A 27,981-nucleotide genomic window follows, 5' to 3' on the forward strand; every position below is an offset into this window, starting at 1 on the left:
CTTGTTAATCTTTGAATATAATTCCTGTGTTTCTTAAAGCCCCAGCATGAATTTCCTGTTTGGTAGAATCTTCTGGGTAATTGAGATTGTGCAATTGTGTCCAGCAACAGATCGTATTGCGTTTTCTAGTTCAGGCTGCTTGAGTGATGTCGCTGTTGGCCCTGTGCTTGACATCTTTTTTCCATTTTTATAGCGTGCTGTTGATTTGCTAATTTTCGAAGATGTGTTTGGATCATTGCTTCTTTAATAGCTCACTTGTTTACGGCCAGTTTTCATTCTAGAATTGACACATTAATTTTTGTGGTACTGAATTTTTGTTTCCAATCATCATTGTTTAAACTTTAGTGGAGTGATACGGCTTAACTGTGGGGAGTTCAGTGAACTGCTTGCAAGGTTTCCCTACAGTTGATGTGAATCACTCAGCCCTGGCCCTGGAGATCCCTTGAAGTGCTGATAAAACACGAACACATTTTTTAGTGCTTTATTTTTCTGGTTTATAGAAGCCATTGAAACTGACACTTGAAAGTAATTTTTTAAACAGGTTTTTAAAAGTAGGTAATACATTCACATTGTATAAAATGTAAAAAGGCATAGAAAGACAGTGAAAAGTTTTCCTTTCTCTTTGTCCAGTTGTACTAGTTCTTTTCTCAAGAAACAACCCCTGTTAAGTTTCTTGTGTGTCTTTCTGTGGAGGCAGTTCTGCCAAGAGTATTTAAGGTGTAACCTATAACATATTGGTGGAGAAAAATAACCGATATTATGTGACAATTGACTGTAAACAAGTGTAGTTGATTTTGGATTGAAAATACCAGAATTTACATTCACATGTGTTATCTCATTCAGAGTAGTTATTTCAAGTTGTTCTTTCAGTCAGCAGCTTTTAGGTGTGGTAGAAAAAAAAATTGTTTTTTAAACTTAGAATCCACTTTGGAGCCTGTGTTATTTTTCACTATCTTCATTTTTTTTTTTTAGAGCAGATTTGATTTTAGGAAATAACGAAGTTAGATTGAATCCAAATAATTTAGAGAAGTTGGACTCGACTCTGGTGAAAAAGATTAGGCAGCCAGGCTGGTGATACTGTTTGAGGTCAAATAGGAGTTGTAACCATAAAGTAATGACACAGAATTTCCTGTGTGACTTGTAGAACTGGATTGAAGTCTGTTCCAAAAAAGAATCTCTGAAAGTATTTCAAGGAACGCAACATCACTGAAATAATGTGTCAGTTTCCTAATTTGATTGCTCTGAAGTGTGATACACTTTGATGTGTTAACTTTAAAAGTTAAAAAAAAATTAAGCCAATTTTCAGTATTTTCATTTGTACTAAGTATCTAGTAAAGCAAATGTGATAACTAATTGTGAATGAAACATCAAGGAATCAAAATAGAAATTTGAGTATTAGAGTTTTACAAATATGCCTTTCCTTCTTTAAGGGGTAAAGGGAACTAAACTAAAGCTTGCAACTTTAAGGAACTTTGTGCACTGTCAGTGAGGGGAAATGAAGCAAAATTGTTTAAGAGTACCGTGTTGCAAAGCATTGATTTTGTGGTTTGGGGACAAAAGGGGCGGGGGAGGATCTTTGTGGTGAGTTTAAGGAAATATAAACAGGAACTTAAATGCCCTTCCTCTGGTGTATGGGTTTTCCAGACTCTTGCCTTTGATTATAGGAGGTGAGGCAGTGGTAACCATAAAACAGGTGAGAGATCAGAATTATTCTTAAATCATATTTAATCACTTATTAAATAATATTTATTGAGTACCAACTATGGACCAGCAGCTCAGCACGCACACATCTTTAGGGGCGCCCCAGGTGGTGCTAGTGGTAAGGAACCCACCCGCCTGCCAATGCAAGAGACACAAGTTTGATCCCTGGGTGGGGAAGATCCTGTGGAGGAGGAAATGGTAAACCACTCCAGTATTCTTGCCTGGAGACTCCGCTTGGACAGAGGAGCCTGGTGGGCTACAGTCCATAGGGTTGCAAAGAGTCAGACATGACTGAAATGACTTAGCACACTCACAGACCAGATAGCAGGCTAGGTTTCTTGAGCTAAACTGTTAAACAAGACAAAGACAGTTCATTCCCTGGTAGGGTTTATAGTGTGATGTGAATAATAACTACGTTTTATGGATTGCTTTCTATGTTCTGGGCATTATTCTGTGCTGTTTATATTTATCATCAGTATATAAAGTATATACCAAAACTTTGGTAAAAGAATGGCAGAATTTACTAAGAGGTCAAATCCAACATCCTAAATGCTTTGTGAAAATAAATGTAGTAAAGATAAGTGAAGCCAAGTTTTTTAGTATTAATAGCCACTCATCATTTTAAATCTTTTTTTTTTTTTTTAAAGCATGAGCTAGGGCACAAATAAATACAAGACTGTCATTATAGAGTGTGCAGAGGTGACTTTCCTGACTCCTAATCAGTGAGAGGGGTGTATGTGTGTGTATTAGTTGCTTAGTCATGTCTGACTCTTTGCAGTCCCATAAACTGTAGCCCATCAGGCCCCTCCATCCATGGCATTCTCCAGGCAAGAACACTGGAGTGGGTTGCCATTTCCTTCTCTGAAAGGAACTATCAGAAAGAAAGAAGGTGAAGTCGCTCAGTTGGGTCCAACTCTTTGCAACCCCATGGACTGTAGCCTACCAGGCTCCTCCATCCATGAAATTTTCCAGGCAAAAGTACTGGAGTGAGAGGGGCAGTCTTTTATTTTTCTAGTGGCGATAGTAAGCCCATGCTGATCTTTCTTTCTATTTGCTTGTCTTTGTAACCAAAAGCAAGGTGATTGGCTGCATGTTACCAGTACCAACCAATAAATATTTAAACACAATGGCAAAATATTTGTATTATTGATATGTAAAGACTTTTAAGAAAGAGTTCGTTTAATTTGGCTATAAAGTCATTATTTGTCAGATTCCCATTTTCCACAGGCTCCCATTTGAAAATAAGGGTATCCTGAACCTCTCGACTTTCAGTTCTGCCAGTTTAATTCCTTGATACTGAGGACTACTCTGCCTTTGATTTCCCTCTGCTTTAGCCTCAAAGATCTATTAATATCTCACTTTAGTATTGACAAACATTCTTATGGGATTTTATACTTTATAATGTATTTGCATTCAAAGCATTATTCAGCTTTCACTGGCTCTGTAAAGGCTAGTATTAACATAGTTTTATGGATGAGGAGCTGGACTCATTAAAGGAATCGTATACTACTTTGGATTTGGTTCTGTGATTTCAGTACTTCAGAATTCTCCTTTCCTGTGCTTTAGGCTGCTAAGATTGGTGGCACCTTCTCTGGTGCTGTTTGCCTCTCCCCACCCTCCTTTTGAGAAGAAAGGCGTTGCTGGGTCATTTGAAATAGTAGAGCTATGACAAACCAATCCCACCAGTGTAAGCCTGACTCACCTGAGGTGTAATGACTTACTAAAGTCACATCTCTTCCTCAGAATTGATGGGACCAGTTCCCGAAGAATTATCAGTGCAAATAATTAATTCCTGAATTTATGGATCCCTTTGGTTTGAAATTCTTCTGTGCACATTTTGGAAAGTTGAGACTATCTGTACATGTTTCTGTTATGTAAGTATAGGATATAAATAGAAGTAACTGCTTCTCTAGGCCTTTGAAGATACCTTGGATGTTTGCTGTTTGCTGTGAAATTTAGTATTGATTTTTTTCCTATCCAAGAGGTATAATTACTGTAGAGCTCAAAACAAACAAACAAACAACAACAAAAAAACAACACACCTTGTTATGAAGTGGGTTCCCTTGGCTCTGAAACCTAGAAATCTTTTCATCTTGTCATGTACTTGGAAGTGATTCATGTGTTTCTTCAGGACAAATGAAAACAGAATTTCTAAACCTGAAGTTTTTGTTAGTTTGTTGAAGTAAATGAAGCTTTTAGTACTAGAAGTAGTTGTCTTTGCATAGTGTTTCCGTAAAGTTAGTACGTGTGCGTTAAGATTTTATAAAGTTAACCAAACGCCCAGCATTTTAGCCTTTAAATAATTTGTTCTAGGGAGGGAAGTAGGTGGTGGTTAGTAGATTCTGCACTTTCGACGATGGATCCTGGGTTCTGACATACTTGGCTCCTAGGCTGAATGTTGGGGAGAAAAACGTACAGAAGAGAGAGGAGTCCAGAATGACGCCTAAGTTTTGGCCTTGGACAGATGGATAGGTCTCAACTTTGGGGTCTTATAGGGTGTATGGTCGTGGAGTTAGACAGAGGAGGATGGGTTCATGCTCATCTCCCTGAGGATAGGACTCTTGTGTGTTATACTGATACTTATCCACCTGTTGTGTGTGTGGGGGGGGGGGTCACTTTTTAGGTGGTAGAGATGGAGTGTGAGCAAAACATGAGAAGTTCTGCCTGTAAGAACCTATAGGCTAAGGGGAAGGCAAACAGAGGTAGACAGTAAATAAGTAAGTAAGAGTTATAGCATGTCGGGTGATAAGCACTACGAGGAAAGTTAAGTAAGGAGAGGGGAGGGAGTACTGGGATAGCTGTTGCACCTTTAAGCAGGGTAGACGGGGTAGGCCTCCGTGATGGAGTGACACCTGAGCAAAGACCTGAAGGAAGTGATGGACACTGGTTGGACTTGAGTGGGAAGGAAGAACATTCCATGTTGAGGGATCACCACATGCAAAGGCCCTGTTTTCCGAGCTCACTCTGCACTGGGGTCCCTGCTTTTTCATTTCTGTTTCTTACCCATTCAGAGGTGCTAGTCGTACTTAGGGACAGAGTGGAGGAGTCAGATGAATTGGTGCCCAGCCGTGACCCATGCTCCTTCCAGAAGGCTCAGTGTCCCTGAGCCAGTACTTTTGGTGGGCCCTGGAAATTCAGGGTACTCTGGTCCAGCTCTTTAAATAACATGTGAAGCTTACTTCACTTTTCGGGTTTCTGTTGCCAAAAGGAAGGGAGCAGAGAGATTAGCTCTAGACTTCTGGTGACAAAAGAAGATTAGCCTGCTGGCAGGTGGAATGTTTTCTAACTTGTTTGGGCTTCTAGGTTTTTTCTTACTATTGGGTTATTTTAAAAAGTCATTTTTACCTTCTTTCAGCTCTTAAGATCTCATTTATTTTCTGTTTTACTTGGCCGTGTATCTGCTTTACATTCCTCTGCCTTTCCCCTATTACAATAATTTTAGTAGCTGTTGGATTATTATTACCTGTTAACAGTGTTTTGGCTCCGAGCCCCCAGTGAACTTCTCCGTTAACTTGAATAAATCTTATGGATTGAAAGGTTCTACACATGTGGCCCCATTAAAAACCCGTAGGATTTCTTTCTTTTCTTTTCTGCCTTTACAGATAAAAGTTTCTTTCTCATATGAAAGCCATCCCCCTTTTACTGCTCTATCATCTAGTTGCAGAAAATAAGTATTCCTAAACACAGATTCCCATGACAACATAACAAAAAGGTAATAGAACAAATGTTTATTTTGTCTAAGCCTGCTGTCTGAGTAACTTTATACCCTGAGCATGTTGGCTCCTGTTGCTTTGAATGATGTTACAGATTTCCTTGTTTTCCTCAAAACCTTCTCCTCTTAGGCCTTGGTGACATTGTCACTGTGCCTGGGACACAAAGGAAGATGCGTGAGTGCGTGTGGCTTACTGTCAGTCTACCCACAAGTACGCATCTGTTGCTTTTCCAAGCTTAAGGGCCAGAGTATAGGCATCACACATTATTATACCAAAAAAAAAAAAAATCATGAAAAAACCCACACCAATTTCTTCTTTGCTTTCTTAACTTCATTAATTTAGTTTGGCCAGTGCTAAAGCACTGTTGGAGGTGTTTTGTTTATAAAGATTGAAAAAACAAAAAAGCAGAAAGGGTTCTTGCTTTTGAAAACAGCAGTCTAGAAGGGGCACATTTGTGTTGCTTTCTCAGAGATTATTTTTGGAAGGCCTTTGTAACTTTTCTTTTCTGCATTCTTTCAGCTTTAGTTGCCATCTCAAATCTTCTTTTCTATTTCTAATGCTTATCTTGAAATCTTCTTTTGGATTTTTCAGTGTCTCTCTTGAATCTAGTGACATACTGATAACTTTTGTACATCAAGGGCAACTTTGTTGCAAGGGTATGTGTTTGAAATCTCTGTCAGAGAGACCTTTCCATCTGATTCAGAACTAGAAAGTGATGACATCAGCATGTGCCCACAAGAGGTCAGAACTTCTTCTTTTGATCTGCCGAGGGCTCAGGGAGGCTGTGTCTTAGGGGAAGAAAGGGACAATGAGGGTAAGAGTCCTCTAGACACTCAGGTGCGTGCATGCCCAGTCATTCAGGCGTGTCCAACTCTTTGTGACGCCATAGACTGCAGCCCACCAGGCTTCTCTGTCCTTGGGATTTTCCTGGCAAGAATACTGGAGTAGGTTGCCATTTCCTTCTCCAGGGTCTAGATACTTAATGCAGCTCTGTAATTCCATGTGGGGTAGTGTCTCTGACCTTCTCACCTGCAAATTGTTTGCTGTTGTTCAGGCACTAAGCCGTGTCCAGCTCTTTGCAACCCCACAGACTGCAGCACACCAGGCTCCCCTGTCCTCCACTATTGCCCGGAGTTTGCTCAAAATCATGTCCATTAAGTTGATGATGCTGTCTAACCATCTCATCCTATGCCACCCCCTTCTCCTTTTACCTTCAATCTTTCTCAGCATCAGGATCTTTTCCAGTGCGTTGGCTCTTCACATCAGGTGGCCAAAGTATGGGAGCCTCAGTTTCAGCATCAGTCCTTCCAATGAATATTCAGGGTTGATTTCTTTAGGATGGACTGGTTGGATCTCCTTTCTGTCCACAGGACTCTCAAGAGTCTTCTCCAGCACTACCGTTCTAAAGCATCAATTCTTCAGTGCTCAGCCATCTTTATGGTCCAGCTCTCACATCTGTACGTGACTCCTGGGAAAACGATAACTTTGACTTTATGGACCTTTGTTGACAAAGTGATCTCTCTGCTTTTTAATACGCTATCTAGATTTATCTTAGCTTTCCAACCAGAGAGCAAGTGTCTTTTAATTTCACGGCTGCAGTCACCGTCCACACTGATTTTGGAGCCCAAGAAAATAAAATCTGTTACCGCTTCCACGTTTTCTCTTTCTATTTGCCATGAAGTGATGGGACCAGATGCGATGCCCCAAGTCTATCCGGTGACACTTAAGTTGAAGTGTCTGGTTTATGCAGTATTTTCTGAACTCTTCATTCTTATATTTCCTTATCCTTGTGGTAAATATAACTTTATTCTCATAAATAATTGCTTTATCCTTAATATCCCTAGTAACAATTCCTTTTTCCCCTCTTCTGTCAAATCCTTCATGTAGGATTGTTAGGTAGCTTGAACCGTCTTGAACTTGCTGCTGCTAAGTCGCTTCAGTCATGTCCGACTCTGTGTGACCCCATAGACAGCAGCCCACCAGGCTCCCCCGTCCCTGGGATTCTCCAGGCAAGAACACTGGAGTGGGTTGCCATTTCCTTCTCCAATGCATGAAAGTGAAAGTGAAGTCGCTGAGTCGTGTCTGACCCTTAGCGACCCCATGGACTGCAGCCTACCAGGCTCAGTCCATGGGATTTTCCAGGCAAGAGTACTGGAGTGGGGTGCCGTTGCCTTCTTCTTCTTCTTGAACTTAGACTTTTGAATAATAAGTTTCTATTTATGTTTCCTTCTCCAGGCTACCACACGCTGGTGAAAATCTTAGTTATCTTTCTCATTTGTTATAGTAAAATATGACTTCTCAGTGATCTTAGTATTAAATTGAAGTGAAATATTGGTGTTGGTATCTTATATTGCTAGAAGTTTAATAATTTCCTCACCTGACATTACAAGTTTGACTTGCTTCAGTTTCTGATTCCTAGGTTAGTGTCCTAAATGCCTTATGCTTTGAATCATCTACTTTGAAATTAGCAATCTCAATAAATTAAATGATATTGATGCCATCATTTCATGGCAAATAGATGAGGAAACAGTAGAAACGGTGGCTGACTTTATTTTTCTGGGCTCCAAAATCACTGCAGGTGGTGATTACAGCCATGAAATTAAAAGACACTTACTCCTTGGAAGGAAAGTTATGACCAACCTAGATAGCATATTCAAAAGCAGAGACATTACTTTGTCAACAAAGGTCCGTCTAGTCAAGGCTATGGTTTTTCCTGTGGTCATGTATGGATGTGAGAGTTGGACTATAAAAAAGGCTGAGCGCTGAAGAATTGATGAGTTTGAACTGTGGTGTTGGAGAACACTCTTGAGAGTGCCTTGGACTGCAAGGAGATCCAACCAGTCCATCCTAAAGGAAATCAGTCCTGGGTGTTCATTGGAAGGACTGATGTTGAAGCTGAAACTCCAGTACTTTGGCCACTTAATGTGAAGAGCTAACTCATTTGGAAAAAACCCCTGATGCTGGGAAAGATTGAGGGCAGGAGGAGAAGGGGATGACAGAGGATGAGATGGTTGGATGGCATCACCGACTAAAGGGACATGGGTTTTGGTGGACTCTGGGAGTTGGTGATGGACAGGGAGGCCTGGCGTGCTGCGGTTCATGGGGTCGCAAAGAGTCGGACACGACTGAGCGACTGAACTGAACTGATGCAAAAGGGGAAAAAATAGCAAGTTAAGAAAATAGACAATAACTATTATGAGCATCTGTCAAGCTGTGTTTACATTCCCAAATATAGTGTAACACTAGGATTACTCGGGAGAGGGCAATGGCACCCCACTCCAATACTTATGCCTGGAAAATCCCATGGATGGAGGAGCCTGGTGGGCTGCAGTCCATGGGGTCTCTGAGGGTCAGACACGACTGAGCGACTTCACTTTCACTTTCATGCATTGGAGAAGGAAATGGCGACCCACTCCAGCATTCTTGCCTGGAGGATCCCAGGGACGGGGCAGCCTGGTGGGCTGCCGTCTTTGGGGTCGCACAGAGTCGGACACGACTGAAGTGACTCAGCAGCAGCAGCAGCAGGATTACTCATCCTGTTGACATCTTGGGTCGATATTTTGTTGTTGTTGTGGGGACTGTCTTGTGCGTTGTAGGGTATTTAACAGCATCCTTGTATCCCTACCCACTAGATGCCAGTTGGAACCCCCGGTGTGACAACCAAAAATGTTTCTAGACGTTGCCACATGTAATCTGGAGGCAAAATCACCTTTGGTTGAGCACTGTTTATAAACCCTGTATGTTTGGATTGATTGGCCCTGAGTGAAAACTTGATAGGGTAAGTTGAATTTTCCACCTACAAAAGGAAACAGTACACTATATTCTCCTTTTGAATTCATTGTCCAATGCAGTCTCAACAATGGCCTTGTTCATATACTGTACGTCCAAGTTTATAGTTCCAAACCTAATGTCAAGAATGTCTAACCCTTTGGATTTCGAGGCTATTGAAAAGTAATGTTTCATGCCTCCCCCTGATTATTTTTCTACATATTTCTTGAGGACAGTCTCTGAGATATTAACTACCTTAGGATTAGATTCAGGTTATAAACTTGTATGGTTCAGCCTTAGATATGTGGATCGGATACTTGAAGGAAGCTTTTCATTAACACTGTTGAATGACAGTGGCCGTGAAAATTACAATCAGGAGATGAGCCAGTTTGCTAAAGATTTCTGTAACTCTAGGTAGTAAGGCAACATAATTTTGGAAGTTTGAAATATGTGTATTTTTGTATTTATGTTATAGGTTTGTTTTAGTGAAAAAAATCTGTTCGGCATTCATCTGACAGTGTTAAATGGCTTCCAGTGTATAAAAGAAACAGATATAACAGATTAGTGAATATGTTATATATGTATATATCTATCTAGGGCTTGCCAGGTGGCTCAGATGGTAAAGTGTCTGTCTGCAATGCGGAAGACCCAGGTTCAATCCCTGGGTTGGGAAGATCCCCTGGAGAAGGAAATGGCAACCCACTCTAGTACTCTTGCCTGGAAAATTCCATGGATGGAGGAGCCAGGTAGGGTACAGTCCATGGGGTCACAAAGAGTCGGACACGACTGAGTGACTTCACTTTATATATATATGTTCACTCATGTGTTGTATCTGTTTCTTTTATACACTGGAAGGTGTGTGTGTGGCTTTCCTGGTGTCTCAGTGGTAAAGAATCTGCCTGCCAGTGCGAGAGACATAGGTTTGATCCTCTACATGCTGTGGAGCAACTAAGCCCATGTGCCACAACTACTGAGCCGGGGCTCTAGAGCCTGGAAGCCGTAAATACTCAGCCCGTGGCTGCAGCTTCTGAAGCTCATGCACCGCAACTAGAGAGTAGCCCCTACCTGCTGCAACTAGAGAAAAAGCCCGAGCAGCAGTGAACATCCAGCACAGACAAATACATAAATGAATAAGATTTTTTTTTTTAAGTATTGATGTATACAGAAGTTTGGAGGTCCAGTAGGCTATAGTAGCTAGAATGTTTCATGGAGGAAGAAGGATTTGAGGATTATTTTGAAGGATGGGTAGTATTTGGAACATTTCTAGAAAGGGAACATTTTTAGGTAACAGGAGAAAACGTAACTAAGAAAATGAGATATGAGATGGACTAGCCTGACAGGAGGAATGTCTCAGATAGGGTGAACCCACTTCTGGTTTTCATTCTGCGTGTGCTTCAGAATCACTTGTGGAGCCTTTAAACATACAGATGCTTGGGTCCTACCTCCAGAAATTATTAGGGGGAGTAGGACTAAAGCAATTGCATTTTTCTGGGCAGTGGAGAGCTAGCTATAGTTTCTTGAGTTGTAAAGTAGGAGGGGAAGTATTTTAAAATTGATCTGATTGGAGTGTTACAGAATGGATTGCAGGAAGCAAATATATTGCTTTGTAAAAGTTTTTAGTAATTTATGTGCGTTTCTGTTCAGCCTGACTCCCCAGTTGAACTTCTTAATTCCTTGAGGTCAGGATCTTTGGTATTTATGTACTTACCTTGCATTATGTTCTTAAGGATAAATAGATAAATACATTATAACTTCTGCTCTCCTTTAAAGTCTAAATTGGGAAACAAATATATAAAGTAATACCTTGGTTTTTTTTCAGTTCAGACTAAAGAATTGGCTGCATTATATTGCTGATTGTAGTAACTCTTAGATTCTATCTGTTAACTGCTGAGTAAATGTGCATTTTAACTTGTAGAAATGATATTTTAATTTTCTATAACATAACAAATGATCAAGGATTTGAACCTTTGGTTATGTTTTAATAACTGCTCTATCTTACTGTTACTTCAGAAATATACTCAACCTCAAATTTCAGAGTAAGAGATCTAAAAATACATATTGAAAATTTGCTATGTGATAAACCCCATGCTGGAAGCTGATCATGAAACTCTTATATAGTAACACATTCATATCCATTTGGAACACTTACTGCCTGTCCTTTATTGTTCATAAAGTTATAGTTCATACATAATTATCTTATGTGAGCCTCAAAACAGCATTGTAAGATAAGCAGGGCTAATGACACCCCCATTTTATTGACTTGGAAGCAGACTCATAGACGCTTTGGCCACGATCATCTGCTAGGAAATTCCAGAACCAAAACTAGAACTGAAATCTTTTAACTACTAGTTTACTTTTCTCTATGTCAGACTGCCTATGTTTATGCTTAGAATTTTTTTATATCAAATCATTGAAAGACTACAGAGACCATTCACTGAGATGCAAACATAGCTTTGTTAAGTGGAATTTTGATGATTTTTTTTTTCTGGAACAATAAAAAGTACTTACATGGTATTAGCAAAAGTAAGCAAGATATTTTCTAGTATTTTTATTTAAAAAATCAAGTTGCTAAGTGTAATGATGTAAAAATATTTGATACTCCTGTTTCAAAGGAGTGGTACTTAAATCTCCTCCCCTTGTGTGAAGGCGGTTATTTAGTGACTCACGTTTTCTAAAGCATAGAATGTGGTAGAACTGATGGAGTGTGACTTCTGAGGGTAGGTCGTAAAAGACATTGTGACTCCTGCCTTGGTCTTCCTTTGAGATCATCTGCTCTGGGGCAGTTTCTCAGCCTCAGTACTATTGGTATTTCAGTTCAGTTCGGTTGCTCAGTTGTGTCCAACTCTTTGTGACCCCATGAACGGCAGCACACCAGGCCTCCCTGTCCATCACCAACTCCCGGAGTCCACCCAAACCCATGTCCATTGAGTCAGTGATGCCATCCAAGCATCTCATCCTCTGTTGTCCCCTTCTCCTCCTGCCCTCAATCTTTCCCAGCATCAGGGTCTCTTCAAATGAGTCAGCTCTTCACATCAGATGGGCAAAGTATTGGGAGTTTCAGCTTCAACATCAGTCCTTCCAATGAACACCCAGGACTGATTTCCTTTAGGATGGACTGGTTGGATCTCCTTGCAGTCCAAGGAACTCTCAAGAGTCTTCTCCAATACCACATTTCAAAAGCATCAATTCTTCAGCACTCAGCTTTCTTTCTAAACTTTCACATCCATACATGACCACTGGAAAAAACATAGCCTTGACTAGACGGACGTTTGTTGACGAAGTAATGTCTCTGCTTTTTAATATGCTGTCTAGGTTGGTCATAACTTTCCTTCCAAGCAGTAAGCGTCTTTTAATTTATTGGTATTTGGGGTCAGATAATTCTTCGTTGTGAAGGATATGTAACAGTATCCCTGGCTTCTACCCTCTAGATTCTAATAGCATTGCCCTCTCATCCCCACCAGACACCTCTGGTTGTCTTAAACACTGAGATGTCTCCTGAGGGACCTCTATTGAGGACCACTGCTTTAGGGAAGCCGGCTGTTCTGTTGAGAAGACACTGGAGCAGCCCTATGGAGAGGTCCACATTGCAAAGAACTAAGGCCTGCTAGTACCGGGTGAACCATCTTGGGAGTGGATACTCCAGCCTCAGGCAGGCGGTCAGATGGCTCTTTCAGTGGCCTGCATCTTGCCAGCAGCTTCAGGTGGGACCATGAGCCAGAACTACCTCACTGAGCTGCTCCTGAATTCCTGACTCACAGAAACTGAAATACTAGTCTTGTTTAAGCCACCAAAATTTGGGATAATTTATTATCTAGTGATGGATAATTAGTACTCTTAAGTGTTACTGTAAAAATATATATTTAATATGAGAGTCACAGAAATAACAAAACCTGAAAGTTGTGAAGTCATGTTAATGCCTGTTATGTGCATCTCTAGTCGTGTTCATAGCATATATTTGTAGGGTGTTTTTCTGGATGTGAAATCTATGAACACTGTAATTGCAAAAGACTTTTAATTGTAGCAGCAAGGCAAAGTTGATTGATGGTAATACCTAATAGTTACAATGTAATATATGATGTCTATTTAATATTTCAGATTTTCTCGAAAGGAGTTAAAATTATTTAATGACAACTTATAAAACGTGTATTATTGAAACCTTCAAACAGGTAAAAGTAGAGAAGATACATACCCATGGTGGCAACATTCTAACAAGACTTTGGAAAATAATCTCCAATAAAAGAAGTAAAATAATCCACGTGTAATATTTTTGTGTTCAATGTGGGATAACTATTGCAGATATATACTTCATATTTGCAGTGAGAGATTCATGTTAATTGACACCACAGAGCTTTTAAAGCTTCAGTGAAGAAATATAGAATTACTCTTTTTCAAATGGAGCTTTCAGCAAATGAAAATTAAGTACATTTTAATCGCAAATGGTTTGGGATTTTTAGATTGCATGCCTAAGTGAATTTCTGTATAATTTGAATGTTAGTTTTCATCAGCCTAGTGAAGAATCCACCTACAATGCTGGAGACCCAGGTTCGACCCCTGGGTTGGGAAGATCCTCTAGAGAAGGGAAAGGCTACCCACTCCAGTATTCTGGCCTGGAGAATCCCATGGACTGTATAGTCCATGGGGTCACAAAGAGTCGGACACGACTGAGCGACATTCAGTTCACTTCACTTCTGTTCATCAGCCTAGTAGAAACTGAAGCAATTGTGAAAAAATTTTTGTTCCAATAGTTTAGAAGCTTTTGCAGGAGGAATTGGACCAGATTAGAAATGACAAGTATTAGCATATATGTTACCATTCCCTGAGTGCCAGCCCCATGGCTAATGTCCCTAATAAATCCTATCACAGATATATTTTCCTGAGTGAGATTTTTATGAAAATACTGCACTTGCCTAAAAGTTTTTGAACTGTAAAGTCTGCAAGGCAAGGTAAGTGATCATTTATATAAGTTTTTCCCATTCTGGGCTATATATCTATTGGTAAGATTTTTCATATGTCATTTGTGTTTTAAGTCTCTGAGAGGAAGTTTTTAGAAATCAAAAAGCTGGGGATTGGTCATATTGCACGTACTTGTAACAACTGTATTAATAACATCTGGTTTTCTCCTAATCAATCTGAAAGTGTAATTGTAAGAAGCTGAACTCCATTTAAAAATACTATATATAGTACAAGTAGATAATTTTGTGATTTATTTTAAAAATCAGAGTGTTAGGAAGACATTAAAACAAGATATTTGAGAGTAGATACTAAAAGAGAGCTGACAGTGTTTCAGTTGTTAAGTTTTTAAATATTTTTTGAAGTTCTCAAATGAAAAACTTCAGTTTTTGCACGAAGTAGCCTTTAGTTTCATGACATTGTTTCCAAAATGGAGGGGCAGAGGGTAAGCATCAAAAGTACAGTGATGCTTGCACACTTGTCTGAATTTAGAAGAAAGAACAAGTAGATTTCTGTAGTAGAGAGTGAAGTCGCTCAGTTGTGTCCGACTCTTTGCCACCCCATGGACTGTAGCCTGCCAGGCTCCTCTGTCCATGGGATTTTCCGGGCAAGAACACTGGAGTGGGTTGCCATTTCCTTCTCCAAGGGAATCTTCCTGCCGCAGGGATCAAACTTAGGTCTCCCGCACTGTAGGTAGACGCTTTATCGTCTGAGCCACCAAGGGATATGTGTGCAGTAGAGAGAGATATGTCAAAAAGAAGTATTTCCAGTATGGTGTTTGTTGAAATTTGTGTCAAGTATAACAGGTAAAGAGAAAGTTCAAAGTTAGTCATCTGAATTACTTAGTTATTTAGAAGATGCATTTTGAAAACTCATTAACCTGGATTCAGTTGGAAAAGAGCCTGAAATTATATGGAGATGTTATCTCTTTGCACATTATTTCTCCTCAAGTAGGTATTTTAATGAATTCAGTGTATTAATGAGAATTCATTAATTCAGCGTGACTACAGATTTTAATTGGAGAAGGAAATGGCAACCCACTCCAGTATTCTTGCCTTGGAAATCCCATGGAGGGAGGAGGAGACTGGTGGCCTGCAGTCCATGGGGTCGCAGAAGAGTCGGACACAACTTAGTGACTAAACAACAACAGGTTTTAATATATTTAAATATTTATCTTTACTTCCAAGAATGAGTAAAATTGTGTTGTCTTCTTAACCATTGTTGAAAGTTCCTTTTTCCTTAACATCATTCAAGGATTAGAGAAGTTCTCTGTGACCATTAAGAGAAATTGTTAAATCACTTAACAATGGTTCTTCCCACAAATTACTCAGATACTTGGCAGGTGTTGCTCATTCTTCATTCTGTTGGGGAAAAACCAAATTGTTTTTTGAGAAAATCTTGGTACAGTTGTTTGTGCTCTCATGCCCTGTGGATGTGGGCAGTTGTCCTGCTTAGACAGCATCTCACCTTCTAAGAGGTTGTCTCTCTCCCTTTCAGAACCAGTTGACTCAGCATATTGATCTGCCTTTACCTTGTAATGCACACACTCTTAAAGCCAGGCTCCAGTCATAGAGCATAAACACAAAGTTCCTGTGCCTCTTTACCTATCAAGAGCTCAGTTGACGGAAGTCATCTTTGGAAGATTGTCTGAGGAATATGGAGCTTATTATTTATTTTTCTAGAAACACTTAAGATTTCTTCTTGCATTGAGTCTGTCAGAGAGCAGTATGGCATGCTGCTTTGTCCTCTCCTCCCTGCCTTTGCTCATGAACTGTGTTTTGACCTTATGAGACAGTCTCTGCTGATGGATACTCTTAAGTGAAGAATCATCTGAAACCCACTATTAGAATTGTATAAGGATGTTGATTAGGACATTGTTACCGCATTATACAGTGTCTCCTTCATAAACATACACAGGAGGAACTCTTCTCTGGTTTTATTACAGGAATAATTATGCCTCTCCTCAGTTCTCCAAGTACCTGAATTGTTTTTATTATATGGTTCCTATAATTCATGTTTTAACTGGTTGTATTCTCGTTGTGATGGCTTTAGTGGGCTCAGAGCCAAATTTGGGGCCCACCTCTAACGGGTATTTAGAAAGGACTTCATTATAAGCATTTGCACTAACTTCACCCATACATTATTTCTTATTTATCTTGTTTATTTTCCCCTAATCATGTACTCCTATGTCAAATTGTATATATATCATTCTAGGCTACTTTAAATCCCTTGTAAAATAAAACAGGGTATATGTAAGTAAATTTAGAAATTTTAAAAAATTAGGATATTAAGAATCTAGTAAGCCAATTTTTTTTCCAGGGAGGGGGAGGCTAGTATGAATGGATAACAAAACACTTAATTTTATTTAATGAATATTATTGCATCTTAAGCAGTAGATTCATAGTCAACAGTAGATAAGTGACAATGACATTTTCACAATATAATAACAGTTTGTAATTTATTTTATATTTCTCCCTTTAACTTTTTTTTACTGTAGCAATGCCTTTTTTATAAAGTGTGAATTAATTTTAGGACTTTATGACTTTACAATTGGGGGGAAAACTTATTGAGCAATGTGTCCTGGATTTTAGTTTGGAGAACCTGATCTTCATAAAGATAATTCCATTTTATGATATTGTTCATGAAAACATGGTTTTATTTGTAGTTACAGTTTTTAAAATGTGATTAAGAGGAACCTTCCCAACTATAATACAAGTAAGTATAATGATAAAGGCAAAGCCAGTAGCTGGGGTTGTCCTTATCTCCGAAAGCTTGGCATCCTGGAAAAAATAGTGAGCATTGAAATTAGATCTGAATTTGAATCCCACTGCAAATGAATTATATACCCTTCGGTGAGTTGTTAATATTTATGACCATTAGTTTCTTATTTTGGAAGTAAATGATCTCACAAAGTTATAAGGATTAAATGAAATATTTCCCAGATAATATTGGCATGATCAGCTATTCAATAATTTGGATTTCTTCTTCTCTGAATATTCAATTGATTTTTATCAGGTGATTTTAAAAAATTATTAGGAATTTCTTCTTTGGGTAATTACAGTGTTCAATTTAGGATGAAAAATGTGGTTTCCTCTTTCTTTGAATATTGCTTTGATTAGTGATAGAACAGGTTAGGTCAGAGCAAATTAAATGCTTAAAGAGATGAAGGAAGGGATGGAACATATATTTGCTTTAGCAGCTTTGGCCATGGGATTACTAACTAATAATCTGAGACCAGTTTCTCTGAAGAATTCCTGTTTGTTCTCTTTTGTAGGTAAAATATGTTTTAAAAGGTGGGAGTATATGTTCTTTGAAGTAAAAATTATTAGTCTGTTCTAAGAAAATCATGCAGTTATGGAAGAAGCAATGTGAGTAAAGATGTCTATTGTAGTGTAGTAGTGTTTATATTGTTAGTGTGTATGAAACAGCTGTGCTGCTGCTGCTAAGTCACTTCAGTCGTGTCTGACTCTGTGCGACCCCATAGACGGCAGCCCACCAGGCTCCCCTCTCCCTGGGATTCTCCAGGCAAGAGTGTTGGAGTGAGGTGCCATCCCCTTCTCCAATGAAATAGCTATGCTGCTGCTAAATCGCTTCAGTCGTGTCCGACTCTGTGCGACCCCATAGACGGCAGCCCATCAGGCTCCCCCATCCCTGGGATTCTCAAGGCAAGAACACTGGAGTGGGTTGCCATTTCCTTCTCCAAATAGCTATAATGCCCATCAATAAGAAATGAGTAGATTGTGGTTCACATATTTTTGAAATTATGGTAAATGATTGGTAAAATGGAAAATGGTTATGGCTTAGATAAGGAGGGTAAAACTTGTTTGCATACTTTGAGGATAGCCCTATAAGTATCATTTGAAGGAAATATGGTTGTCAGTAGTGATTTTATGAAATTTGCCTCTTTTTATTTGTTTTAGGGTAACAGAAAAGCACAGATGACTTATGCTTCTAACTTTAGTAACAGCCTTATTAAAAGATACAAGCTCATTTTTTTTAAAAGAGGATAGAAAAATGTATATTAAAAAGTAAAAGTGTTAAAATCTTGAGTAAATTAGACACTGCTTCTCTGCTTATGTGTATATACCTGAATGAGTTACATTTTCCCCCTACAGATGGGATAGTCCTTTACTTCTAAAACTTGTTCTCTTTCCCATCATCAGTATAACAAGAGTCTTGTTAATGGCTACAGTGTATGGTACCTGTAATATATACCACAGTTTATAAACTCACCTGTATTGGATATTATGGTAGTTTGTAGTTTTGTTCTTATGAACAAGCTGCAATGAACATTTATGTATTTTGAATCCAATTTACATATTTATATTTTTATTGTTTGTTTTTATTTTTGTTACATATTTATATTTTTAAACCCAACTTATTTATTTTTAAACCCCACTTTTTAAAAAGTATAATAGTTACGCTATATTATTGGGCATTCTTTGCTTTCCTGTCTGTTTCATCATCCCAGTAGTTAGCTGGTTAAGTTCTGTCATATCAATGTGTACTATGTATACTATGCTTAATGTTTCTTTTGTATCCACAAAAAATCTCATGAAGGAGAAATTTCAGTAAATACCTAGGAAGTGATATTTTGGTAATTATGAGATACCACATCACTGACTAGTGTTTTAGAGTCTCAGGAAGTAGTATAACTTATAGAGATTAAAAACTTCCCCTACTAACGCATATATATGGAATTTAGAAAGATGTAACAATAATCCTGTGTACGAGACAGCAAAAGAGACACTGATGTATAGAACAGTCCTTTGAACTCTGTGGGAGAAGGAGAGGGTGGGAAGATTTGGGAGAATGGCATTGAAACATGTAAAATATCATGTATGAAACGAGTTGCCAGTCCAGGTTCAATGCATGATACTGGATGCTTGGGGCTAGTGCACTAGGACGACCCAGAGGGATGGTATGGGGAGGGAGGAGGGAGGAGGGTTCAGGATGGGGAACATTTGTATACCTGTGGCGGATTCATTTTGATATTTGGCAAAACTAATACAATTTTGTAAAGTTTAAAAATAAAATTGTAGTTGGGAAAAAAAATAATAAATAAATAAATATTAAAAAAAAAAAAGAAAAATTATGACCAACCTAGATAGCATATTAAAAAGCAGAGACATTACTTTGCCAACAACAACAAAAAAAATAAAGTAATGTATATCGAGTAAAAGTTATTTCTTATGAAATACTTTTCATTAATATTATTCTAAGTTCAATGTAAGATCACTGGGAAAACTTTTTCCATATGAGATGCAATTAATAATAGTAGGACACATTTTAGAAAAGAAACAGAGTCCGTACAATTAGAATATATTTTAAGTGAACTGAACTGTTAGTTAAGTTGAACTTGCTTTTCTGTTATGGTATAGTGGCCAAAGAGTTCATGCTTGAAACTCACACGTGGATTTGAATCCCAGCTCTGCCATTTTCTGTCTGTGCAGGCACTTCAGTCAGCCTCTCATCTGTAAAATGGAAAGAATAATAATGTCTTCTTACAAAGTTGTGATGCAAGTATTCATTCATGTAAAAGTTAAAACCGGTTCCTAGCAGTAATAAACAATACAAATGTAAGCTTTTAACATTAATATCAATTTCTTGTTGAATGCTATTGAACTTATAAGAATTGAGGACCAAATGATGAAGTTTTTTCTTTTATATTTCATTTTATATTTTCATTAAGCATTTATTCAGACTGGACTATGAGCCAGGCATTACTCTAAGGCTTATGTAATATAGAACTGAATAAAACAGAAGACCCTTTCTGCCTGCAAGGTGCTTATGATGAGTGGAAAAGACAAACATCATGTTTAATATTTGAACTTTACCATGGACCAGGCCCTTTTCTAAGCCTATTAACAAAAGTTATCACATTTAATCCTAACAAAACATCCCACAGATGAGATGTAAATATTATCCTCATTTTATATATGAGGCTGAGAGAATTTAATTAACTTCCTCAAGGTTATATAGCTTCTAACTGGCAGAACTGGAATTAAAATTCAGGTAGTCTTAATACCAAAGCCCCAGTCCTTATTTAACCACTCTGTTGGATGGTAGATAAACATACAGTAATAAATTGTGATTATTGAAGTTTGCAGGGTACTGATTAACCCTAGCCTTCTTTTTGCTGAATAGATACAGAAGTCAAATAGAGATACAAATAGAGATAAAAATATGTACTTTATTATTGAACAGCTGATACAGAGAATGATCTGGACAGGCAGCTCAAATGGGTGTCTTCTTTCTTCCCAGTGCATTGAATTTGCACACTCAGGCACAGGCAGGTCAGCTCGAAACCTGTGGCATTGCTTGCTCCTGGAGGCACCAACAGGCTGCTCAGCAGAGGAGAGGGAGAAAGCTCTCAGCCTGCAGGTAGGCAGGCAAGACTTTGAGGTGGAGAGCTGAGGAGGACGGGTCACACAGGAGCAGTGGCCATTTTCCCAGTCTCAGGAGCACCTGAGAGGGCTTCCGAGAGGAGTGTAACTTAGTTGGTACTTCCAAGAGGGAAGAAGGTCCTGTTTGCTGGCTTTGTAGGAACAAGGGGAGCGGGAGAAGAAAGGACCCCTGTCCCTTCACGTAGGGTAAGGAAGGAAACAAGGAGGCTGTTGTGACAGAGCATGACTGCTGGAGGAGTTATGATGACTCTTAGAAACGTCTCTTAGACACATTTAAGGCAGGGCTTGAAGGATAAGGATTCGGCTGTGGCGGGGGCGGGTCGTAGAGTTGAAAGTGGAGGAGAAGAGCATCTCAGGGCCCAGGGACAGCTTGTGTGAGGGGTTTAAGGAACTGAAGGGAGTCAGCATGTTCAGAACATGGTGAGGGGAAGGAAGGAGTTGCATAGGAACAGGCCGGAGTGGTTGTTGGTGGTCAGGTCGCCTGAGCCTCGTAGGTTGTGACGGGAAATGTGCGTTTTATATGCCCAGGAAATCCCTTGAAGGATTCAAAGCAGGGGAGTGGTGTCATCTAATTTATATTTTTAAAGATTGTATTAGGTGGGGGTGGGGTGGAGAGTACATCATGTGTGTCATGCTCAGTTGTGTCTGACTGCAACCCGGTGGACCGTAGCCCGCCAGGCTCCTCAGTCCATGGGACTTCCCGGGCAAGAATACTGGAGTGGGTTGCCTTTTCCTTCTCCAAGGGATCTTCCAGACCCAGGGATCAAAGGCACGCCTCTTGTGTCTCCTGCATTAGAAGGTGAATTTTTTTTTTTTAACCACTGAGCCACCTGGGAAGCTGGAGAGTACTTTAGAAGGGAATAAAACAGGAGGCAGGGAGATGAGTATTGGAAGACAAACTGCTGGTGAGTGTGACCTGGACTAGGATGGAAGCACTGAAAATGAAGAGCAGTTGAATTTGAGATGTATCTTGGAGGTGGAAACCACAAGACCTTCTGATGGATTTGGTTGGGGCCAGGAGGCTGGAGGAAAAGGAGAAATAAAGGATGACACTTTAAATGTCTAGCTTGAGCAACTGAATGGAAAGTCTGTTTGTTTGAGATAAAGGAGGCAGGGAGAAGAACAGTTCTGGGTGTTCTGAACTTGGCTAAATTTAAGTTGTCCAGGAAGGTAGTCAGGTTCTGGGAAGAGATTTCAGTGGGAAACAGATTTGGGAATTTTCAATATGTAGATGGCATTTAATTTAAAGTCATGGGTATAGATGAGAACCCCCAGGAGAACACAGAAGAGGGCCTGGTGCTGTGTCCTAAAGAACCCCAGCATTCAGAGTTTGAGTAGAGGAACCATACAGAGGTGCTACTGTGGAAGTCAGGGAAGACCAGGAGAGCGACTGGTCCAGTGGCTGAGGCTTCACACTTCCAGTGCAGGGGGGCCTGTTTGATCCCTGGTCAGGGAACTAGATCCCACATCCCATAACTAAGAGTTCTTATGCCACAACTAAAGATCCCAGGTGCCCCAACTAAGACCTGGAGTAGCCAGATAGATAAAACATAAATATTTAAAAATTAATAAATAAATACTATAAAGAAAAAACCAATAGAATGTGCTGACAGGAACCATAGGTTGGCATTGTTTAGAGAAAGGAAAAGTGTTAACCATGTCAGTTGCTAATCCAGAAAAGTGGCCGTTTGGTAATAGAGGTCATTAACGACCTGAGAAGAGACGTTTCAGTTGGGTGGATTGAGGAAAGAATGGAAGCAGAGGAAGTAGTGCTTCGCAAACCATAAGATGTGTGTGAATTACTTGGGGATCTCGTCTACTTTGGGGCCTGAGAATCTTCATTTCTAAAGACCCGCCAGATAATGCAGTGCTGCTGGTCCATGGAGTACTAGAGGTATAGATTAGTGGTCCTCCGAGTTCACTGTGTGTTAGAATTATGTGGTCAGCTTGATACAAAATAGGGTTCAGAGTTTCTGACTCAGTAGTTCTGGGATGTCACCTGAGCATTTGCATTTTTTATAAGTTCCTGGGTGACACTGATGCTGCTGGTTTAGAAATCACACTTTGAGAACCGCTAGGGAATTTTAACTGTAATGGGGAGGTTTCAAGGGAAACTTTTTGTTTGTTGAGGATGAAAAATAACCAGCACATACTTAACTGATGAGAATGATCCAGGTGAAGATGAGAATAAAGAGAAAAAGGGGACAAAGGAGTGAATTCCTTGAGAATATGAGGAGGATGGCACCAAGGCGTGTATTGAGGTCTTGGATTTTGTAAGAAAGGGAGGGTGTCCTTAGTTACAGAACGAGAAAAAGCAGAGATGGGTCCCAGTGTAGAAGGGTGTGTAGGTAGATTTACTGGTAGACAGGTGGAGGTCTCTTCTGATGTTTTCTGTTTTCTCAATGAAGACAAGAGCAGCTCCTGAGGGAGGAGGGTAAGTGGAGGTTTGAGGGGAGAGAGAGAGTGTCAGATGGAGTTTGAGTAGAAAATGGACTTAGTAAAAAAAAGTGGCCGCATTGGGAACCTTATTTGGGATTAAGATCAGAAATTAAGAACGAAACCATTCTGTATGATTGTGCATTCTTTTTTCTCCAACCACAGTTTTTGGATTCTCAACAAGGAGAATAAATAGTTAAGATCATCCAAAGTTAGAGTCTATCTGGGTGAGTGTATCAGACCGGGTAGGGAGTTTTATAAGAGAACATAGTCTAAGGCAGGCAAGAAGGGAAATGAAGACGGGAGGGCTGAAGGGTAGAAACAGTCAATGAATTCTTGTAGTCAGGATACAAATAAGCTAATAGGAGCAAAGTAAAAGGCATAGGAAGTTTGAGATATCATTCACCGTTTTGTAGGCAGGCAGCTTTTGGTGGTGATAGAGCCCAGGGTGTGACCGTGGAGGTGGAGTTCGGATGACCTTGGACAGGGTGGAGTTTCCTGGAGAGGCCAGGAAACCGAGAGGCCAGGAAGTTGCCTGTACCCTCCACCTGGATGCTGAAGTTGCCAAGAATGATGACAGAAGTTGGGAGGGGAGAGAGACTTTGAGATAGGAACTAACTTTTCGGTGAGTGATGGAAAATTCCAAGTCAGTGGATAACAGCAACCGAGAGGGAAGGATGGTGGTGAGCAGGAGCTTTTGTAAATCAAGGGGAAAATTATGGTCTGGAAGTGGAAACAGCTGGCAAGGAGAACACCTACCCCACCTGCTAGCCGTGAGACACCTGGGAAACGAGAGAGTCCACTCTAAGGCATGTCTGTCAGAGGAGCAGTGCCTTCAAGAGACAGCCTAGCTCCAGTTAAAGCAAGGAGATGGAGGAAAAGTTCAGAAGTTGAAGATCTACTGGAGTTTATTACACACTGGGAATTGAAAGGCAGGGACATAGTGTAAGCATTTGGGAGTAAAGGGAGGGGAACTTCTGGAGCCATTACATAGAGAGTTTGGTGACAATAGATAATCAGAAAGTCTTGAATGTGCGGATTAAAGATTAAGATAAATAGGAGAGTGAGACATGATGGAATTAGCCTGTACAGTCTCCAAAAATAATTAAAATACACACATGTTTCTTGCTGTAGCTGTCCTGTGTGGTCTAGCCTTTGCCTGTATCTCTGACCTTACTCTTTTCCAAGCTCCCCATACTCCCTATGCTCTGCCTGCACAGGCTGTTTCTCCTGTCACTCCAGCATGACTTTGCTCTTCTGAGAGGCAGCGTAGCAAAGTGGTGGTTAGCGTGAGGTGGTTAGTGTGAGCTCTGAGTCCAGACTTCCTGCACTGTTACTTTCTAGATTTGTGATTGTGGGCAAGTTGTTTAACCTCTCTGTGCTTCAGTTTCCTTATCTGTAAATGGGGGGAATGATAATAAAGACTCAGTAAATGTTAATAATATTTTTCTGCTTGAGGCTCTTTTCCCCTGTATCTTTACACGGTTGCTACTTATCATTCACTTCCCTCAGCTCAAATGTACTTCCTCCAGCATCATAGCTAATGTAGCCTAGCTCCACCAGCTTTCTGTTACTCTTTATCCCGTTATTCTGTTTTAATCATAGCATTCATCACCATTTGAAATTTATTTTATTATTCTGCTCTTCCTCTCTCCCCCTATTCCCTGAGGTCAGAGATATGTTAACTTATTCCCGACTGTTACCTGAGCTTCTAGAAAGTGACAAATACTTTGTATTTCATAAAGAAATTTTTATGCCAACTCACTGTCCTGAAAACATGGTGGTTTCCAAGGTCTCTCTCTGATCAGGCAGCATTTGGTGGCAAAGAGACAGTGAGGCCTCGGCCAAGGAGATGGACGGAATCCAGCTCTTTGTCCCAATCTGTTGGCTCATCTAGATCAGGTGGCTGCCTATTTTTGTGTTATTGGGACACAGCCACATCCATTTAAAAATTTATTATCGGCTGCTTTCCAGTTCCAACCATGGAGTTGAGTTGTTGAGACAGAGACCCTATGCCTCACAAAGTTTAAAATACTCTCTAGCCCTTCACGGAAAAAGTCTGCTGATCCTTGATTTAGATGCATAGAAAAAAAAAAAAAACAAGGAAACACCAAAAATGATTAACATTACTTTGCATAGTGGGATTATAGGTCATTTTAAGTTTTATTTTCATAGTTATTTTGTATTTTATTATAAGCCCATTTAATTTAGAAATCAAATAGCCTTATAAATACTAATTTTGATATATTTAGAGAACATTTAATGATGAATTTTTTGTTTTTTTCCCTTAGTGCTGCTTTTGACACAAAAACTGGGTTACGTGTCGCAGTGAAGAAGCTATCCAGACCATTTCAGTCCATTATTCATGCCAAAAGAACCTACAGAGAACTGCGGTTACTTAAACATATGAAGCATGAAAATGTAAGTTATTAATTCAAGGCAGAATAAATTCTGCTGTTTAATAGACTAGAAGAGTTGTGTTTTAATTACTACAAATGGAAATGCATTAGAGTACATTAAACTTTGGACCATCCTTGTACTGGGGTGTTAGAGGCCACTGCATTATGTCACGTAGCTACTGAAAGACTTGGGATGAAATTGGTACATCTTCCTGGAGTTTGGGTATTAGTTAAAGCTTTTTACAGGGAAAGCCTATAAAAAAATTTTTTAAATAAAAATGAGTATTATGAGATAAAGCAAAATTCACAAGGATTTTAAAGAGAAAGTACTACAAAGAAGTTTTGTATTCTTGTTTTACTTAAGACTGTATTATCAGAGTATGGGAATCCATGGTATTTTGTGGTGTTGTGGGTGTTTTCAGTGGAGAAGTTTGAGGAAGAGTGCCTTAGGTTCACTAAATAGGTATTATTTTCTAGATAATTTAATATTATAATTTTTCCTCTGAATCTTCAAAAGACGGCCTTTCCAGATTCAGGTATTTTAATAAATGTGACACAGACATTGTTTAAGTTAAATATAATGTTTTCTTTGCTGTCAGTTTGGAAATTTGAAAACAATGCCATCCTGCATAGGAGGGTTTATAAATCCTAATAGCAGAAATAAATGAATGCAATTGGATTATTAGAGGAAAGTGGAAAAAAAACAATTGACTGAGGACACTTATTTTCCATTTCAAAATCAAGTTTAAAAAGATTTATGTGATTGCTGTATGAAAGGAATTGTAAAATTTGTAGCATTATAGAAACAATGGCCTTAGAGATTTTAGAATCATTTGACCCGATTGATGGTTACTGTGTAGAAAAAAAATCACAATCTAGAAATTACCTGGCTATTCAGACTTTTTTCTGTTTCAATTATTGAATTTTTTTGTCTTCAGAGTAAGAAAAATGTATCAAAATACATTTGTTTCACAAAGTGCAGATTTCTTCTAAATTGAGAGCATGGTCACTTAAATTTGGAGTTGGATTATGGATTCTTCTTATTTATTTTCATGTTTTAATTGCATACTATTGAGAAAGTCCCCTTTTCCACAGACAACTTCCTTTCCTCGGTGTAATTTTATATGAGCATTCATGTGCAAACTTGAATTTTTAAAAAGTTCAGTGCAGAGCTGCAGCCTTCCTAATCAGTGACATGTTTATAAGAAGTTGAAATATGTGGAAAGAGCTGGCTGGAGAAGCTTCATTCCGAAGTCTGCATAAAATCAAGGTGGCCTGGCAGCTTAACTGATGGGTTTACATATGGTTTTTAACACAGTTGATTATGCATGTTGTTTTTCATTACACATTAATAAATGTGACAGAGACACTGTCATAGCTTTTTAAATATAAAGAATACTTTGAAAATGGAATGCAAGCCAAACATTTATGGAACCCCAAAGCACCTCCAAGAGGCCCCAGGATCCCACTGCTGTTGCCTATGCTAATTTAAGAACGTCTAGTTTTAGAAGATTACCAGCACTATAATTTATTGTTCTGCTTTATTTCATGGTCATTTTAAGCCAGTGTTTATGGCAAAAAATTATTTTGGGTTATCTGAATCCATGCCTTGGCTTTTCTAATGATCACTAAAACAACCTTATTTAGTATTTTCTATTTTAATTTTCTGTTCTGAGATCCTTTGAAATGTGTCTTATATGATATTGGGCTGGTTACATTTGGCCCATTCTGTGTTTGTAGAATGGAGAAGGAAATGGCAACCCACTCCAGTGTTCTTGCCTGGAGAATCCCAGGGACAGGAGAGCCTGGTGGGCTGCGGTCTGTGGGGTCGCACAGAGTCGGACATGACTAAAGCGACTTAGCAGCAGCAGTGTTTGTAGAAACGAAGAGGTGGCAAGAATACACAGAAGAACTATTAAAAAAAGGTCTTAATGATGGATAACCACGATGGTGTGGTCACTCACCTAGACCCGGACATCCTGGGCTTGAAGTCAGGTGGGCCTTGGGAAACATTAGTACGAACAAAACTAGTGGAGGTGATGGAATCCCAGCTGAGCTATTTAAAATCCTAAAAGATGATGCTGTTAAAGTGCTGCACTGAGTATGCCAACAAATTTGGAAAACTCAACAGTGGCCACAGGACTGGAAAAGGTCAGTTTTCATACAATCCAAAAGAAGGGCAATGCCAAAGAATGCTCAGACTACTGTACAATTGTGCTCATTTCACATACTGGCAAAGTAATGTTCAAAATCCTTCAAGTAGGCTTCAGCAGTATATGAATCAAGAACTTCCAGATGTACAAGCTGGATTTAGAAAAGGAAGAGGAACCAGAGATCAAGTTACCAACAGCCATTGGATCATAGAAAAGCAAGGGAATTCCAGAAAAACATCTGCTTCATTGACTACACTAAAGCCTTTGACTTTGTGGATCACAACAAGCTCTGGAAAATTCTTAAAGAAATGGGAGTACTAAACCACCTTACCTGTTTTCTGAGAAACCTATATGCAGGTCAAGAAGCAACAGTTAGAACTGGACATGGAGCAACAGACTGGTTCAAAATTGGGATAGGAGTACGTCAAGGCTGTATATTGTTACCCTGCTTATT

General features: G+C 39.4%; 1 protein-coding gene across 7 annotated transcripts in view; it reads left to right on the forward strand.

The window, feature by feature from the left end:
* MAPK14 (mitogen-activated protein kinase 14) overlaps positions 1 to 27,981 on the forward strand; it is a 75,331-nt gene that overhangs the window by 1,756 nt on the left and 45,594 nt on the right. For 6 of the 7 annotated variants that reach the window (NM_001102174.1, XM_010818123.3, XM_059880390.1 and 3 more), the window contains exon 2: positions 25,267 to 25,396. In NM_001102174.1, the coding sequence (NP_001095644.1) occupies positions 25,267 to 25,396 (130 nt within the window). Of the gene's footprint in view, positions 1 to 17,398; positions 17,501 to 25,266; positions 25,397 to 27,981 lie in introns of those variants that run through there. The other variant, XM_010818124.4, reaches the window with a different exon arrangement.

This window comes from Bos taurus, chromosome 23, assembly GCF_002263795.3.
Source record: "Bos taurus isolate L1 Dominette 01449 registration number 42190680 breed Hereford chromosome 23, ARS-UCD2.0, whole genome shotgun sequence".
Classification (NCBI taxonomy): domain Eukaryota; kingdom Metazoa; phylum Chordata; class Mammalia; order Artiodactyla; family Bovidae; genus Bos; species Bos taurus.